General features: G+C 44.2%; 3 protein-coding genes and 1 long non-coding RNA gene across 4 annotated transcripts; 2 read left to right on the top strand and 2 right to left on the bottom strand.

Moving 5' to 3' along the window:
* The first annotated feature begins 300 nt into the window (after positions 1-300).
* On the top strand, positions 301-2,323 carry LOC136425338 (hydrogenase maturation factor HoxX-like). Its single transcript, XM_066414188.1, has 3 exons — positions 301-526; positions 749-914; positions 1,414-2,323. Exons 1-3 carry the CDS (start codon positions 320-322, stop codon positions 1,644-1,646), a joined length of 606 nt encoding a protein of 201 aa, XP_066270285.1. The 5' UTR covers positions 301-319; the 3' UTR covers positions 1,647-2,323.
* On the bottom strand, positions 2,324-4,017 carry LOC136425339 (uncharacterized). The gene is made up of 2 exons (XR_010753999.1): positions 3,871-4,017; positions 2,324-2,734 (listed from the first exon to the last, which is right to left on the bottom strand). It is a non-coding gene; the product is annotated as an uncharacterized lncRNA (long non-coding RNA).
* Positions 4,018-4,076: 59 nt separating this feature from the next.
* Positions 4,077-16,292, bottom strand: LOC136425168 (fibronectin-like). Its single transcript, XM_066413965.1, has 5 exons — positions 16,205-16,292; positions 14,910-15,010; positions 13,909-14,023; positions 5,111-5,214; positions 4,077-4,156 (listed from the first exon to the last, which is right to left on the bottom strand). Exons 1-5 carry the CDS (start codon positions 16,207-16,209, stop codon positions 4,077-4,079), a joined length of 405 nt encoding a protein of 134 aa, XP_066270062.1. The 5' UTR covers positions 16,210-16,292.
* LOC136425809 (kinase D-interacting substrate of 220 kDa B-like) lies at positions 6,944-14,862 on the top strand. The gene is made up of 8 exons (XM_066414751.1): positions 6,944-7,540; positions 7,902-8,111; positions 8,610-8,959; positions 9,267-9,376; positions 10,288-10,872; positions 11,190-12,071; positions 12,472-12,616; positions 13,430-14,862. Exons 1-8 carry the CDS (start codon positions 7,180-7,182, stop codon positions 13,520-13,522), a joined length of 2,736 nt encoding a protein of 911 aa, XP_066270848.1. The 5' UTR covers positions 6,944-7,179; the 3' UTR covers positions 13,523-14,862.
* Positions 16,293-17,968: the final 1,676 nt, after the last annotated feature.

Genomic DNA, 17,968 nt, shown 5'->3' with positions numbered 1-17,968 from the left:
TATTAACCAGATTTTAAGGGTGTAGAGTGAGAATCTGGCTGTTCTATGGTCGTCTTGATGGGAGGGTATGCACCAACTTATCAACTTTATTAACTCATCATTAACTAATCTAACCTATTAAATCAGATTTAGAGGTGTATAACAGGAGATCTAAACTGTTCTATGGTCATCTTACTACCAGGATGTCTTACCTTTGTCGACGAAAACCTTTTTTTTTCTAAGGACACTATAGTTTCTTTTACCAACATCTTAACACTGATTGAAGTACGTTGAGAACGTCTTGAGATTGCCAGCTAAGGAAAACATATCTAACTTGCCCATGTACAGGTATAACTTCTTCAGTAACGGCATTCACCTCAACGTCATCGAGAACTCCGAATGTGCCGTCACCGAATCCTGGGCTAACATCACCGCCATCGATGACGTAGTGAAGGCGATATTCCGCATGCGCAGTAAGGTGACGGTGGCGGCGCTGCAGGGGAACGCGGGAGCGGGAGGGGTCATGATGGCGCTCGCCGCAGACCAGGTACTTTTACTAAACCTTATAGGGATATGGTTTTATTTCGACTCGTCTGTGTTTGTGTGTGCGCGCGCGCGCGCGTGTGTGTATGTGTGTGTATATGTACGTATCTGTGTGCGTGTGTGTGTGTGTGTGTGTGTGCAAGTGCATGTCTCTCAGGAAATTGTTTTTGTATCAAAAAGACACGAAAAGAAATCTGAAAAGATCTGTAATGTTTGCATTCCCCAGGTTTGGAGCCACGCAGGCGTGGTGCTGAACCCGCACTACCGCAAGATGGCGCTTTTCGGATCCGAGTACTGGACCTACTCCCTGCCCCGCAGGGTTGGAAGCCCCGCAGCAGAGAAACTGACCAATGGACTGCAGCCGCTGCTAGCTACGGAGGCCCGGGACAAGGGTGGGTCTGCTCGGGGTCATGGGTGATTCTTGGGCGCGGGTCAGGCATGGATGGGTCTGTGAAATGAACCAGACGCATAGGGCCTGGGTTGGTATAGGCCATGTGAGGACTGTCTGAAAAAGGGGTGGGTGTGGCTGCATGTGTTAGTATGGGGCATGGGTGATTTAGGGGCGTGGGTTTTGGGCAGGGGTGGATCTTCGGAATGGTGTCTAATGCAGGGGTGGGTCTGGGGCATATTTGAATCGTCTCGAGCATGAATGGGTCTGGAACATGGGAGGATCTGTAGGCTGGGTGGGTCTGGGGACTGTGGTATATGTTGGTATGGGGCATGGGTGTTGAGTGGGTATGTAGAATGGGAGAATTAAGCTGGGTATGGGTGTTCCTTTGACATGGGTTGATCTTGGGCCATGTGTCAGTCACACTCTGGGTCTTATGGACTATTAGTTAAACCTTAAGAAAAAGCCAATACTTAACCCCTTCCCATTTCTATATTTCCAAGGCATGATAGATGACGTCATCGGGCACAACGCGGAAGAGCTGAACGCGCAGATCCCGCTGAAGTGTCAGCGGCTGCAGGCCAACTCTCGCGAGATTCTCCGAGAGAAGCAGTCGGAGACGACGTCACTGTGGTCCACCCTGGAGGAGCATCGTAACGCGGAGCTGGCGCGCATGCGTAAATGCTTCCACGATCAGGAGTACCATACTAGGAGGCACAAATTCGTGTATCACTAGCCTAGAAGCTGGCGCGCATGCGTAAATCCTTCCACGATCAGGAGTACCACACTAGGAGGTGCAAATTCTTGTATCACCAGCCTAGAAGCTGGCGCGCATGCGTAAATGCTTCCACGATCAGTAGTACCACACCAGGAGGCAGAACTTTGTGTATCACTAGCCTAGAAGCTGGCGCGCATGCGTAAATGCTTCCACGATAAGGAGTACCACAAGAGGAGGCACAACTTCGTGTATCACTAGAATGACACTTCATCTGAGGTCGTATATTACGCAATGAGAAATAAAGTGTTCTCCAACTGTGTCAGAAGTCGGTATCGTCCACCGTCCCGACGGAGCCGGGAAGGCATTTTAATTTTGCCATTGATTAGCATCTAAGCAAGGAGGTTATATAGGTTGATACAAGCTGGCGCGCATGTGGAAATGTTTCCACGATCAGGAATATCACACCAGGAGGCACAAGTTCGTGTATCACTAGATGGAAAGTTCATCTGACATCGTATATTACATAATGAGAAATGTACAAATCCGGTTCTGGCCGATTTTTTTAGAAGGGAGCATGCACATTTTGAATCTGTGCTTCGATATGTTCCGTGTGGTAGCCACACAGATAGATGTGTATTCAAATTATGCCAATGTTATATTAACAATGAAATACAATAAATCACGCTACTCATAAACCATTGCTTTGTGCTTTTATTTTGAAGCGATCAGAAAAGAGAAAAGACAAAAAAAGGAATCCAACCAGAAAAGAAGTTGGGAGTGAGAAAATATTCAGTCAAGAGAAATGAAAAGAAACAAGAGAGAAATGAATGAAAATGAAAGGAAGAAAAGAATGGGATGTAAGAAGAAAGAAAGTAGTGCTGTTATGAATTGAGTGTGCAAGTCTGCACAGGGTAGGCAGAATCTATTTCATGACGTCATCCACTCGACGTGTTGACCTTTGCCCCTCGCTCATGCGCAGGTGACCCTGCCGCTGCCCTCCCCCACGCATGTGCAGGTGAGGGTGTATCCCTGGTACTGGATCTGCCAGGTCTGGCCCACGGTGTAGGACTGGCCCTCGTACACGCACCGCTCGTTCGCTGGGTTGTCTGGGGGAGGGGAAAGAAAAACAACTTATAAAAAGAGAAAGGTCACTGTCTCGATTCCCGGCAGTCATTCGTACACGCAGCGCTCGTTCGCTGGGTTGTCTGGGGGAGGGGAAAGAAAAACAAGTCATAAAAAAGTGAAAGGTCACTGGTTCGATTCCCGGTATTCATTCGTACACGCACCGCTCGTTCGCTGGGTTGTCTGAGGGAGGGGAAAGAAAAACGCCATGGTAAGGAACGTCTTGATTGGCAGCATGAAAACGCCTTGTAAAAAGGTGATCTCGAGCACGGGTGAGCTATTCTTCCACTGGTCTTGAATGAGAAGAAAGACACTATATACAGCAACTGTCTGTTATCATGGTGTTAACGTCGGAGGTGTAATGACAGGTTTCCACAATGACAAAAAATCATGAGGATGTATTGATGAACTGGTTTTCATGGTGATAAAAAACCCTAGGCTCCTTTTGGTGACTCCAGGATAGAGAATGGTTATCTCGAGTTAGACGCTGTTAGGGAGGAGGCCAAATCAGCTCCTGACAGCGAGAGGTTCTGTAACACTGTGATTGCTGGTACTTACTTAAGGTAGTGAAGAAGAGCTACTAAATGTTATCATGAAGAACTTTATTGTAGCAGGTACAAAGTATGGCAGCAACAGTAAACATAGCACATGACATAAGTTTGGAATAAAACTATTCGCTACAAGAAAATCAATATCTTTTTATGATTTACGTGATTCAAGTTGGGCTAATTTTGAGTATCTTATTTTTTCTAATAACAAAACAATCTTTTATATATTTGCCTATTTTAAAACTGTATGAGCTGTTGCATTTAGATATATAGTCAAATCTATCTTTGGCATCGAGTGTCTTGAAATCTGAAGTACTTGAATTGAGAAAGGTGAATAACTCATCGCGTAGAGCATCATATTTAGAGCATTCCATAATAAAGTGAAACTCATCTTCAATTCGATTTGGACAGAATGGGCAAAACCTTTGGTCGGGAGCTACATTAAAGTATCTACCTGTTTCTATATTCAATCTATGGCTACTTATTCTTATATAAGCTATGACCTGGGAATAAAAAGAGCGAGAAAAAACTTGTTTAAAAAAGCAACAGAAACGGTCACCAGCGATACTTACTGGAGGGGTTGCAGGAGTAGTAGCCGGTGCCGTTGCCCTCGCAGGTGCAGATGAGCGTGTAGCCCTGGTTCATCATGTACCACTGCTGCCCGATCTGGTAGGTCTGACCGTTAGCCTGGCACACATCGACAGCTACCGGCGCCTGGGCTGGTTAACAATGTTAACTTGTCAATATCAACTTATCAATATCAACTTATCGATATTAACTACAGCATGTACCACTGCTGGCCGATCTGGTAGGTCTGACCGTTAGCCTGGCACACATCCACAGCCACAGGCGTCTGGGCTGGTTAACAATGTTAACTTGTCAATATTAACTTATCAATATCAACTTATCAATATTAACTACAACATGTTGTACCACTGCTGGCCGATCTGGTAGGTTTGGCCATTAGCTTGGCACACATCCACGGCTACCGGCGTCTAGGCTGGTTAACAATGTTAACTTATCAATATTAACTTATCAATATCAACTTTTCAATATTAACTACAACATGTTGTACCACTGCTGGCCGATCTGGTAGGTTTGGCCGTTAGCTTGGCACACATCCACAGCTACCGGCGTCTGGGCTGGTCAACAATGTTAACTTATCAATACTAACTTATCGATATTAACTACAGCATGTACCACTGCTGGCCGATCTGGTAGGTTACACCGTTAGCCTGGCATACATCCACAGCTACCGGCATTTAGGCTGGTTAACAATATTAACTTATCAATACTAACTTATCAATATTAGCTCAACGAAAACTTGCTTCTTACCGATGTGTATGTTTGTATGTAGGCATGTGTGTTTGTGTGCGTGTGTGAGAGTGTGTGTGTGTGTGTGCATCTGTGCTTGAACTCTCTTTCTCTCTCTCTCTGTCTGTCTGTGTCTGCGTGTGTATTTGCAGCTCTCTCTTTAGCTGCCTCTCTCTCTCTCTCTCTCTCTCTCTCTCTCTCTCTCTCTTTCACACACACACACAAACACACACACTGCATCTCGCAACAGCATTTGAGTACGTGTACGTGTATGTGTATGCGTGTCGTCGTGTGTGTACGGGTGTATGAATGTGTGTACGCGTATGTGTCCGGTACATTGAAATTGTACAGGGCACATTGAGAAACGCCATTAATAGGCAGTATGTAACAACCCCTGGTTAAACAATAAACAAAAACATGGCGTGTGTGGGTCTGTCTGTGTGTGTGTGTGTGTGCGTGACTGTGTATTTGTGTGTGTTAGCCTAGTGTGGTACTTACTAACTGTCCCGGTGCCGGTACCGGTGCCAGATCCACACTGCATCTCGTAACAGCAGCCGACCTGGACTGGAGTACAGCCGGGCTGGTAGGTCATCGGAGGGCATCTGTAGGGGTACATCAGAATATAGCTTTTTGCATCACCTTATAAGTCTTGTTGACGTCATCTTGACGTCATACCAACTTACACAAGTCATCGCTTTACAATAGGGTACTAACTGAGAAAATCTATCTCCGTACTTAACTACAAATGCTATTGTTAAGAATTCCTCAAAACGCCTCAAACATACTAATGTAATATCTAAGGCGTAACACAACCATTTCGTACAGTAGGTACAATAGTAAGCTGCCATAGACCAGACTGTAAGGTTTGATCCACTCACACCGGGACAAACTTATCGATAAGTACGGTAGGTTCTTAAAATGCTAGAGGTGTAGCTCACTTCAAGCAGGGGAAACTTAGGAACAGGACACGATGATTTAACAAACGGTAACGAAATCTGCAACAAATTTCTGTAAAACGAAGAGAGTGAATCGTATCTTTAAGTTGATTGGTAAGAAAAGGGTAGAACAGTAGAATAGAAGGAAATGTACCATAAGAAATCTGGTAATCTGGAAGGAGAAAAAAATGTGTACAAAAAATTCAAATGCGTTTCTTTGCTATCATTTTTCCGGAATCAGTTCAAACAAACCGGTTGAACCAGTTTCTAAATACCACGTGACACTCTATTCGGACACATTGCCAAGTTTGATTGTGTTCTTTATGCTTGTTACTAGTAACCTGTTTCGCTGTTTTTGTTGACAGGAAAAAAATTGATAACTTCTTCTTTTCGATAGGGATAAATTTTCATAATTTGTATAAAACAGCCATAGCTGTAAAAAGTATAACGGAAAGTACGACAGACAAGTTTAACATCCCCTTTTACTACCAGACGTGCACCAATTGTCTATTAAACATAACAAAGCAAGTAAAGACAACTTCTCGTGACGTCACAACCAAATGCTGCTGATTTCCTGCTTGTTGTTTATTCGTGAGCAACATTTGTGACGTGAACACGCTTTTCGGAGCTCGAGTACCTCCGAAATTTCACATTTCAAGACAAGAAGACATCGCTACATTTACAGAAAGGTATTTCCTAAATATTTGAAAAAAAAGGATACTAGCTAGTACTAGAGTGTGATGTTTGCGTAGTGAAGATGTGGGATGCGATTTATGTGCTACATACTCAACTTTAAGTACAGTTCCCTTTGTCGTTGCATGTAATTGATTACGTTGCTTTTAGTATTTGCTAAATCTTATTCCTTTTGCATGCGTTCTTCTTGTGTACTACGGTGGGCTAGTCGGATAAAGGTATTTGGACAATATAGATATAGTGTAGTGACTTGTCGAGTTGTCTTTGTCTTTTTTTGTTTGTAGCAAAGCCGATTTTTATGTAATAATAGGAGTATAGTACCTTTTCTCGCTTCTTTTAGATAGCCTTTGCTTCATTCTATACAATTATGATCGCTGTTATCATTTCTTATTCACCCTTGAACCTCATCAACTATGGAATTTTCGGTAAAGACTATTTGCTTGTTTGTGCACGTTTTAACACCCGTTTAAAGTTTTCTTATCGTGTCACTTTCAAGCTCAAAATTATGAATTACTTTTGAAAAAAAATCTATTTTCTACATTTGACCCTTAGGCTTTAGCATCAAGCAGCAACATGGATGAATCGACGAAACGACTGTCGGGTCCGTGGAAAATACCGGATGTCCGCTACAAGAAACTTCATGCAGACAACAACCCGAGCAGCACTGAAGAGGAGCTGGGAACGAGGACGGCAAATATCACCAGGACAGAATTGGAACGAGGGTCGAATTTCTCTTTATTAAGTAATCTTAGCGAACATGAGACGTCTTCAGAGTTTGAAGACAAGATCGAGGTTTCGAAGCAAAAAGACTTTAACTTCCAGAATGGCGCTGCAGCAGTCTACGGCTCACTCGAAAGCTGGTCGTCTGCACAGTCTTTGATCTATCTCGACAAGAATGAGGCAGAAAGTTCATACCCACAGACCCACTGCGCGGTAGAAATGGACGACCCCCTTTCAACGGCACGCGACACAACCGCCGTGAAAGAAGAGGAAAGTTGGAAGAAGAGCGCGAGTTCGGTTTTCGTTCTCGACGAGAAGGAAACAGAAAGTCCATCCCAGCAACCCCATCGCACGGTAGAAATGAACGATCCCCTTTCCACGGCACACAACACAGCCGCTGTGAAAGAAGAGGAGACTAGGAAGAAGAGCGCGAGTTCGGTTTGCGGAGCGACGCAGTTGGCAGCTGTGCACGAGCAGGCGGGAACCGGAAGACCCGGGGAACGAGTCGATGCAGAACCGACCGGAAATGGAGACATAAGCCACATCAACAGTTCTGGCGTAGTTCCGGTGATACTAGAAGGTGAGCTAAAAAGTATGCTATATTCTTCCATGTCGTCTTTAAAACTACCACGACATGTTTTATGCATAGTTTCTATGTAAGACATCTCAGTATTGCTACCGCTTCTACCACTTGTACCACGTGTACCACTGAGACGGGCGAAAGAAAAGACAGCGCTCTTGTACGGCGTGTGGTAGAAGCTGTAGCTACATGCATGCTGAGTCGAAGAAGGAAAGGTATGCACTCTTTTACAACGTGTGGTAGAAGTGGTAGCTATACTAAGGTGGGCGAAGGAAAGGGCAGCACACTTGTACAGCTTGTAGCACAAGTTGGTCCTACTCTCAGATTCTATAAAGATATTCTCCCTTACACCTATTTCTAGATGATTTACCAGAACGCAAAGAGAAGAAATCTTCACCCTCAAGAAACGGTACCAGCAGTAGTGGCGGCGATGGAGACCCGCTAGGTTACGACATCTACGCCCGAAGCATCGCCGAGATCGTGACGGACGAGCGAACCGAGATGCCGCTGACGGTGGGAGTGTACGGCGACTTCGGCATGGGCAAGACGCACCTCCTCGGACAGGTCAAAGGTGAGAGGTTCTAGCATCACTATGGCAACGCGGGAATAGAATGTTCGTAGTCACCTGACTGAGTTTGCGACGTTCGTCATCTCTGATTGCCTTGTATTCTTTTGGTAATTTTCTCAATATAACCACTACTGCAGATTATAATTAACTAAATCATTCGTCTAGCAGCTCTTCCACTAGGCAATGGTCACAAATAGCCACTGACTAGTATAAGCAAGGCATTACTGATTTTGAGTTTTTTTTTCATATTTAGACAGCACCAGGCAATCAAATATTCCACAAACTTGGTAGTGATGGTTACCTGCATATTTAGAAGTCTTAAAGTACAGTAAGTATCCCCAAAAAACTACAAAGTCTGAGAAAGAACCGTCGACAAGGGAAAAATATAAGACACCTTGAGCGACATAGGCAAGACATTGACATGTTAGATTGTTAGTGGTGCTAAACTGATAGGCCTAGGCTAGCATTTTTCAGAGACTAACTTCTTCCCGTATCTTTCAGACGAAGTGAACGGAGTGATTGAGAAGAAGAGGGAAGCCCATAAGGAGTACATCAAGGGTGAAGTCGACGGGCTGAAACAGAACTTGAAGCGGAAAAAGAAACAAAACCAGAAAACGGAGTTCCCCATCGTCCCCTTCTGCAACCTGCTTGTCGCCTTCCTCTTGTTGCTAATAGCAACGATCGTCTGTGCAGTTCACGCCCAGGCCGCATGGAAGGCGCTTTTGATCTTTACCGTCCTGGCTTTTGTGGCGTTGCCGGCTACTTTGATCCACGCGTTCGGACGGAACATCCGCAAATGGTGCTCCAAGAGGATCCCGCTTCTCCAGAAAGCCAACCCCATGTACTGGATGGTGGGATTTCATTTTGATTCCATCCACTCGCAATTTCAGTTGGAGACAAGTAAGCTGATAAAAAGGAGGGGAATTAGACATTTTTTACATAAAGTTGAAAGAAGAGACAATGGGCCTTATTTGTTTTAAATGGTACTTGGAGTACTCTACTATTAATTGAACAGGTCTCTGTCTCATGTAATACTAAAAAAAGGATTTGAGAATTACTTTAACTAAAGATAAAACGTCAAATGTGGCAGGGGAATAATAGTAGGTGTTTTTTTTAGATTCCGTTTGATGCTAATCATGTATGTAAAACTTTTTTCAGGTGGGTGTTTACCTGGACTGGGTGGAGCCGCCAGTCATGTCGGAGACACCGCAAGCTGAACGTTACGAGGTAAGGTGTACGACAACAGCATACGCTAACATACTAGTACTGTATTTTCGTCGAGATGCATAGTACATGGTACATATAGGACAAAATAGGAGGATCTAAATGCCCCATGATTTTGACGAATTTCGACCAATCGCAAGTCACAATTCTTGACTTTTTGACTGATTTTTAACAATTTCAACACAACTCAAGCCTGTTACTATACATGAACTTGGTCTAGATTCGAAACAGCAGCTTTTAGACTTATAATGTAAGCTTTCCGAAGAGCTGAATCCACTTCTTCTTTCCGAAAAAGGTACACCCAGGCTAGCCTCCGTTGCAGGCTCTGAAGCGGCTTTTTTGGGGGGCTAAATAATACACTTTTTGCAGCCACCCCGTAACTATCAGCTATCCTGTAACTATCAGCCGCCTAGATAGTTACAGGATGGCTGATAGTCATCAAGGTGCGTACACGTCACGGGTTTTTGTGTACTCGTCAGCAGCTTGTGTAGATGTGTAGACGTTACGTGGACCTCGTCACCGATGTCTCCATTTATAGATTGCTGCATACCAAGATACTAGCACTGTCTTTTGGGAACACCGCTGTTAAATTCTTGTCTATGTTATACAACTTTTGGTGAAGTGTGTTAAAATCACCAATTGTGGCCTGATTTGCAAGAAACAACGGTGTATAAGACTGGGACGGGGCCAAGGTGATAGAAAGAGATGACAGTAGATCAAGATGCACTCTATGGATTAAGGAGGCAGTATTGATCTGACAATCCATTCAGCCATGAATTCTGATGAGGGTGGATATTGATTCAGTCACATCTAGGATCGCATTCTTAACATTGCAGCAGCGACACCTAGCTGCAGTGTGAGGTAGAATAATTTACCATTGCCTTGAGTAAGGTGACAAACGGTCACCGAAACTTCCAGGCTGCTGTAGCTTTCTGTCTGTTCTGATTTTCATAAGTTCTATCCTTTCATTCCAGGGCCAAGTCGAGGGTTGGGGTGGTGGGAAGAAGTCCCTTCTTCAATGTGCCTGGTTCAAGTTTCTTCTGGCTGCGGTACTAGTAGTCATTCTTTCTTCGCTCGTCGGCATCTTCGTCTTGGTGGACGGAACGCAGCAGATTACCGCACTCATCGCTACGGTATCGCAGGTCATGGGACTGGGCGTCGTCGTCAATATCAAGAACTTCTTCAACGTCGCCAAGAATCTGGTCAAGTCTCAGAAGGACGCCCTGCAGAGTCAGATGAAGAAACCGGACTTCGCCGATCAGCTGGGCTTCATGTCAGAGGTCAAGGCGGAGGTCCAGACAGTGACGTCACTCCTGCGGTTCTTGGAACACGTGACCGGGGTCCAATACCGAGTCATCATCGTGGTGGACGACCTGGACTGTTGCCCTGGCGACCGCGTGGTGGGTGTTCTAGAGGCCATGAACATCCTGCTGTCGGACAAGGGGGCGAACTTCGTCTCCATCGTCGCCATGGACCCGAAGATCGTGGTGAACTGCCTGGAGAGCCGCCTCACGGACATCATGATCAACAATTCAAGCGGGTATGTTTTGTATAAAAGTATCAACTAACAGTAACTATGCAAACTGAAACATCTGACCGTTACAAAATGTATCCCGTTGCTTGAGTAACTTTTGTATTCTGTATCTTTTGACCTAAAGTTCCATTTTCGTCGACGTATGCGTCTGTATTGTTCAGTGACAATGACAAAAGACATTTGCACGGGAAGTTTTGAATACCCGAACCCTTTCCACTTTGCTGTAATGCTTGTTCTTTCACGTCTTTTCGATTATGTTCTGATCCCTTGCTGGACCATAAGTTGATAACAATAGTTTGTAACCATGACTGCTTCTGTTGTAGATACGAGTACTTGAAGAGGATTGTTGACGTCCCCGTGTGTCTGCCCGAGCCGAGCGTGGGGAACCGGAGGGAACTGCTCCGCACGGTGGTGCGGGGGAACCCGGCCGGGATCATCACCAGCGAGTACCCCTCCTCCAGGGCACCTGGCAAGATCTCCTTCTACGCGGGGAGCAAGGCGCGTCAGAGGCTCCTGATCGACAGTCAAGGGCGATGGTCTAGGAAGTGCCTGTCAGCGCTACCGGATGCGCCGCGTGACCTTCAGATCCAAAATGGCGTCCACGGGATCCAAGATGGCGGCCACCAGATCCAAGATGGCGGCCACCAGATCCAAGATGGCGGCCACCAGATCCAAGATGGCAGCCACCAGATCCAAGATGGCGGCCACCAGATCCGAGATGGCGGTCAGCAGATCCAAGATGGCGCCTATAAATTCAAAGATGGCGGCCCTGACGACCTTGCCAAGGCTATGAATGGATTGTTACCAAAGAACGTGGGAACAAAGAAAGTAAACGGAGAGCTCAACATTGACTTCCTCGGTGACGTCATTCAGATCATAGTTCAAGATGACGATGATGACGACTTCAATGACATCATGTTTTACGTCAAGGGCAACGCGCATCACATCGCCAGCATCTACCACGTGCTGAGAATGACCGTCCAAGTTCTGAAGCACAGAAGACATCTGCAGTTCCTCAGCCCACGACAGGTGGCGTCGTGGGTGGTTCTGGCCGAGCAGTGGCCCTACCGGTTGAGCTGGGTACTGCAGTTCGTGGAGGACAGCCAACAGAACGAGAGGATAATACAGCGCTCGCGTATGGTGACTTCTGACAACGAACTGAACCGAAGGCTCAGCCTACTAGAGCCCACTTCTGCCGTATCAGGGTGAGTAAAGTTTTTCTATCAAATGTGTCTTTTTTAGTAGATCTTTAGTAGTTTTTGCCTCATTTCAAGCAGTTTATACGACACGAATTTTTTACGGTCGTGCATTAAGTGATAATTTTATTTGTACTCGCAGTATATTCACTGCAATACAAACTATGTAATGCAAAGATGTACTAGTAACTACCTCTGCATTAAGACCACTTGTCCATTGTGGCCACTTTCGGGGTCCTTAGTGATATTTTGTTTTTCCATTGACACAACTTGCGGTTTTACCAATTCTGTCTACATAGTGGCCGTCTCGAGCTCTCCACTGTGACCAGTCCCTTGAGTGGTCACTAGATAGATGGATTTGACTGTACATTTACCACTTCTTACACATTTGTCCGGTCTATTGTCACAGGAACGCCCGTCTGTTCGAAGTGTTCCAAATGGTGAAGGGAGAAATGTCCCGAGTGGACGGGAAGGAGTTCGCCCGTCTCAACAACCTGGACGGAGACCCCGAGATGTTCGAGCTCCTGCTCCTCGAGTCAAGGTTCACCGTACAGGTGGGACACGTTTCTCAAGACGTCTTCATACTTTTCAAGCATGGCTTGGATGGGGACATCGTTACCTTTATGACTTGCCCCCCTTTTTTTAGTCTCTACTGGACTCCATGTGTAGCTGAAAATAGTAAAAATTGTCCAAATACTGTAAATTCAGAAATGTTCGCGGTGGTTTTAAAACTTTTATGTTCGCGGGTTTTGCGGTAAGCTCTTTGCCGTGAACTTGAAACCATAGCGAAGTTTTTGCCCTCCTACCCTCTTGTCTACTATTGTCCAAAACGCAAACTGAAAACTACCGCGAAGGTAAAACCACGAGAACTTAAATGCATTTACAGTAGGTTGAACAATTTGCCAGAGAAAGTTAGCCGGCCAGCGGGTTTATCATTTGCTACCAACTTCTTCGCAGATAACTCAACCCATAAGTCCAATTTCTACTAGTTCAACTACCCATAGCCATTCCATTGAAGGATTGGACATATTCCAGCGCAGATAGCCTAGTGGGTACGTAGAGAGCCCGCGCGCGCTTTGGTCTTGCGGTGAGTTCAATTCCTCGACAAATTCATACTAAATGCATACTGCTTCTCTGCTTAGCACTAAACACATACACGAAAGGGTATGGAAGTTGAACAACCTCAGCTACATTTAGTACCATCGGTGTTTGCACAATTGTGTGGTCCAAATGCTTGGGAAAACGAAAAGAAGTCAGTATACAAAACATTGACCCGTCAGAAAGCCCTCACAATAAACCATTCCTATGTACACGGTGGGATTCTGAAAGTTTTAAAACCAACGCTCTTTTATGATGATCTTTTGCAGGATATGATGACCTTGCTCCCCTGCACCATCAACTTGGACTGGTCCATTCAGCGGAGGATCGCCGTGGCGAGAAGTCTAACCGTGGACGCATGAACGTGCCCACTGAAGGACATTTTGATAGCGAACTGCAATCGTATGATATAGTGATAAGATTCGATCGAAAATTATACCTACAAGTGTCAAAGAACATACAGTTTACTTACACACACACACACACACACACACACACACACACACACACTCACACACACACACACACACACACACACACTCACACACACACACATACACACTCACACACACACACTCACACACACACACACACACACACTCACACACACACACACTCACACACATATACACACACACACACACACAAACACACACACACACACACACACACACACATACATACACAGAGAGACATCATGTACATTCTCTACCTTTAACATGATTTCAAGAGATAGATAAGTACGTACGGTTTGCTCGTGCATGAGACGAAGCCAGTTCCCTCCCCGCGGCACTCGCACAGGTAGCACCCCTCTTCAAACGTGTCCCCGACGTTGTACGAGTTGCCGTTGTGGATGCAGCCGTCTGGTAAAGAAAAAGAAATGAATCAAAAGAGTTAAAAAGTTCAAGCTGTATGTATGAGCATGCATATGTAGATTACTGATGTATTGCTATTTCTTTAAGAGAATGGCATTTATCTTTGTTTGATTCTTTTAAAAAGTGTCTTTGCCTTTTGTTAGATAGTAAGGACAGTTGCCGTTGTGGATGCAGCCGTCTGATAAAGAACAGGCGATGAATTTTAAAGAGCTATGTGTACACTGTATGTTGTCTGCTGCTGCAGTGGTCTGAACAACCTGCAGCTACAATCAGTTATTTAAGAAACATCAATAGATTAGTAATACACATGTGTGGATTGCTAATATATTGCTATTTCTTAAAGAGAATGAACTTGGCATTTTTCTTTGTTAAATAATTTTGATAATCATCCTCGCCTTTTGTTAGATAGTATGTATAGTTAGTCTGGAATCAAAGTCTATCGGTGTTTTTTTTTACACCTTGATAAGCAGGTACGTGTGGCTGTCCAGAAACGGGAATTACTAATTAAACTTTGACGTAAGAAAATACTACTTTTTGTACATTTCTGTAAAGTAGTTTTTGCAAGGTGCCAGGAAACTTATCTGTGGTTCATAGATAAAGTAGGTATAGATTTTCAGTATGCTGCATGGTGGGCATGTGCCATTCACAAATGGCTTCAATTTTTTTATTTATATGTTTATTAATTTGATTCGTCTCAAGACAACTTGGTTATCCCTTCAACTTAGAGTTTTGTAACTTGTTTGTTGTATTTTTTGTTTGCTATTATTCATAATTATCTCCTTTTTTTATTAACGATAAGACCTGAAATAAACTCTACATTCGATAAACGAACTGTCAATCAAGTTTTCTTAGCCAATGGGGAGCGGTAACGCACCATACGTCATCCCTCCCGTCATGCCTCCGGTGCCGCCGTTCATATCGTTCCTCTCAGGCCGTGCGGAGACAACCGCCAGCAGAGCAAAGACTGCGAAAACCCTGGTCGGGCGGGGGGGAAAAAGAACGAACAGTTTTTAAAGAGAACGGCTCAGAAAAAGAAGCGGCGGGGTTGTACGAAGGTATAGGTTTCATGGGGAGTCATGGTGATTTATAATATATGGTTTCCACTTACTGTAAATGCAGAAATGTTCGCGATGGTTTTATGTTGGCGGTTTTCGCGGTGAGCTTTCCACGCGAACTTAAAACCACCGCGAACATTTTTGCCCACCTATGACTGTAGCGCTACTATTCTTTCAAAGGCGAACTTAAAGCCACCGCAAACACCCAATTTTCTCCCTACCGCGAAATAAAAATCACACGAACTTAAATGCATTTACAGTATTTGGTAACTGGAGACCCAGGCTAGAATCCGGGAAGGGTATCCTGGTCGACAACTAGAGACGTAAAATGGGGGTCCCGTTTTCGAGGAGGTGCCTCGAGTACGTTACAACAGCCTCATTACTCAGATTGGGTGCCTCCTGGCTGTGATAATACAACACGGTGAAGAAATATGCTATAGAAAGCAGGTGTGAATGGTGGTAGCTGCCCTAATTTCCAATACGGAAAATGTTTCTCGCCAGTCACACTGGTGTCGTTCTGGGCCTTCGTACAATACCGACCGCGGACGGCCTACATGACTTGCGGCTTAGAATACATTTAGCGGATGGCTAAATATCAAAAAAGTTACATTGGAGTTAGTGGTATGTCGTTTACCTTCAGTCTACACGTCATGGTAGAAGTAAAGATATACTAATCTCCAAGCAGATCTATCGGTGGCAAAGACCGTATCCAACTGGCAAAATGGGTTTTAATCGCCTTTTGCCAGTTGGATACAGTCTTTGCAGCCGGTAGATCTACTTGGAGATGAAAGATATACCAAAAGTTTTCAAGGACTGTCAATGATCAAATGTCTCTCTGGCAACGTTGAGAAGAGAGTTGACATAAATAAGAAACAGCCCATATGTGGTAGGGAATTTCCCGATCGCGAGCAGCATCCGTAGCCCCTGCTTCTTCTAATAGGTCAGTGAAGTCATGCTTGTCTTGAGGATTGATGTTTCTAGCCTAGGGTGAAGAGATGCTGCTTCAGTAAGAATTAGTTCAGTGCTTCGATGAGCGCCCCCCCCCCCCCCACACACACACACGGCCTTGCACTGAGCGAGTTCGTTAAAAAAAGTTTGAAGAAGAAAGGCTCACCTCATGTTGAGTTGTAAGTGTGGTCCGTTTCCTGTGTGGTACAAAGCGGGAGTGCGCACAGCGTGACTGAACGTTATAGCCTAGATCTCGTGGTGACAGGACATCCAGGGTAGGATGTTTGCGAACAGGTGTTCAAACTTCCGATGTTTGCGCAAAAATAGTATGTTATCTATTAGATATTTGTCAAGTCTCATGCGCTTTTGCGCCATTTATACTTCTGTCTACGTGGTTTTTTTCTAAACATAAGCGTATTCGGAATTTACGTACTTAATTTGTTCATGTTGAAGGAGAATACTGTAAATGCAGAAATGTTCGCGGTGGTTTTATGTTCGCGGTTTCGCGGCGAGCGTTTCACCGCGAACTTAAAACCACCGCGAACATTTTTGTCCAATACAGTAGCAGGATGTGACTATGGCGCTGCCGCAAACTTAAAACCACCGTGAACACTCCATTTTCGCCTTAGCGCGAAATAAAAACCATGTGAACTTAAATGCATTTACAGTACATTTGGCATTATCCCTAAGATGTTTCTAAAGCAGAATACAAATGTATACTTCTGTATGGTACCTTATGTTATTTCATGTAATTTTCAAAGCATTAGCATATCTATTAATTACAAACTTGTCTTTTTTAATAATGGAGAAAAAAAATTGCGTTATTCCTAAAATATTTCTAAAGAAGAATCTAAAACAAGAGATTTTCAGACATCTGCAATTACTCCCTAAGAGAGTAGTGACTTGTTTTTCCAAAAAGTATTTTTCTATTTCTTTCTATTACCTATAGCTAAGTATATGATACTAGCACTTTTTTGACGGCTACAAGTGGAATTAGTAGATGCTAGGTGTGTTTTCTAAACTACGGATGCATTGTAACTAACACGGCACGGCAAAATGTTTTGTAAATTACAAGTTTTTAATGGAACAATCGAATCAATAATGATGGCGTCGGCGTGGCGTAACGGTTAGAGCATTGGACCCAGGACCAATAGGTCCGGGTTCGATACTCACCATGCCCCGACGTTGTGCCCTTGAGAAAGGTACTTCACACGACCTTGACGGTCCCTGGCGGTGGTGTGACGCCCATCGAGCCACCTTGGCTAATCTGTCAAAATGAGTGCCAAAATTAAAAAAAACACCACGGATTTGGTGCGTCAATATGCCAACATTTGCACATTGACATCCACCAAGAACCGTTAATTTTTCTATTTCTATAATAGTGTAACGATTATATGTCAAGATTACACAGTAGTGCGTGTTCTTTACATTCTTTAAGAGTAAACTTTAGCGTCTGCAATCACAGCTGTATGGTTCACATCAACTTATCAGGGTACAGGTGTGACCTCCTAGATAGATATAGACGCGCAAAACTGTTGAATATATACAGTAGATAAAGCTAAACTCGTTAAGCACCTTGCAATGGTTTTTCTCTGTTAAAGGTATTCACATTATCAGCCAAAAGGCAAATTAACAGGATTGAATGTGGTATACAACACAGAACAACTAGTGCTAATCATTGAAGGAAGACCGAACGGTCGACGCTTGGGCGATTTTGAAATTGGGCGAGCTTCGTGGGCGATCTACAAAGTCGGCCGACGCTCGCATGAATTGTAGCGCCGGCTTAAAAGAATGCTTCACCTAATAGTCACCTATACATTTTTACTGAAAATCTAAAACATTTTTTCTTTTATCATATTCATTCTGAAGAATTAACAAAAACCTAAGTTATTCAATGGTCTAGACAACTCAAATCATGCCTCGATTTTAG

This window comes from Branchiostoma lanceolatum, chromosome 19 (assembly GCF_035083965.1).
Source record: "Branchiostoma lanceolatum isolate klBraLanc5 chromosome 19, klBraLanc5.hap2, whole genome shotgun sequence".
In the NCBI taxonomy this organism is placed as follows: Eukaryota; Metazoa; Chordata; class Leptocardii; order Amphioxiformes; family Branchiostomatidae; genus Branchiostoma; species Branchiostoma lanceolatum.
Note: the sequence above shows the minus strand (reverse complement) of the source record. Positions and strands in the feature narration are given on the sequence as shown.

Bases quoted from the DNA above. Each gene is read 5' to 3' on its own strand.
- LOC136425809 (XM_066414751.1), top strand. From the start codon at position 7,180: ATGGACGACCCCCTTTCAACGGCACGCGACACAACCGCCGTGAAAGAA. The intron at 7,541-7,901 runs GTGAGCTAAAAA...ACCTATTTCTAG, and splicing joins AGTTCCGGTGATACTAGAAG to ATGATTTACCAGAACGCAAA. The intron at 8,112-8,609 runs GTGAGAGGTTCT...CGTATCTTTCAG, and splicing joins CCTCCTCGGACAGGTCAAAG to ACGAAGTGAACGGAGTGATT.
- LOC136425338 (XM_066414188.1), top strand. From the start codon at position 320: ATGTACAGGTATAACTTCTTCAGTAACGGCATTCACCTCAACGTCATC. The intron at 527-748 runs GTACTTTTACTA...TGCATTCCCCAG, and splicing joins TGGCGCTCGCCGCAGACCAG to GTTTGGAGCCACGCAGGCGT. The intron at 915-1,413 runs GTGGGTCTGCTC...TATATTTCCAAG, and splicing joins TACGGAGGCCCGGGACAAGG to GCATGATAGATGACGTCATC.
- LOC136425168 (XM_066413965.1), bottom strand. The intron at 14,024-14,909 runs GTGCGTTACCGC...TTTCTTTACCAG, and splicing joins GACGGGAGGGATGACGTATG to ACGGCTGCATCCACAACGGC. The intron at 4,157-5,110 runs GTAAGTACCACA...ATTGTTAACCAG, and splicing joins TACCGGCACCGGGACAGTTA to CCCAGACGCCTGTGGCTGTG.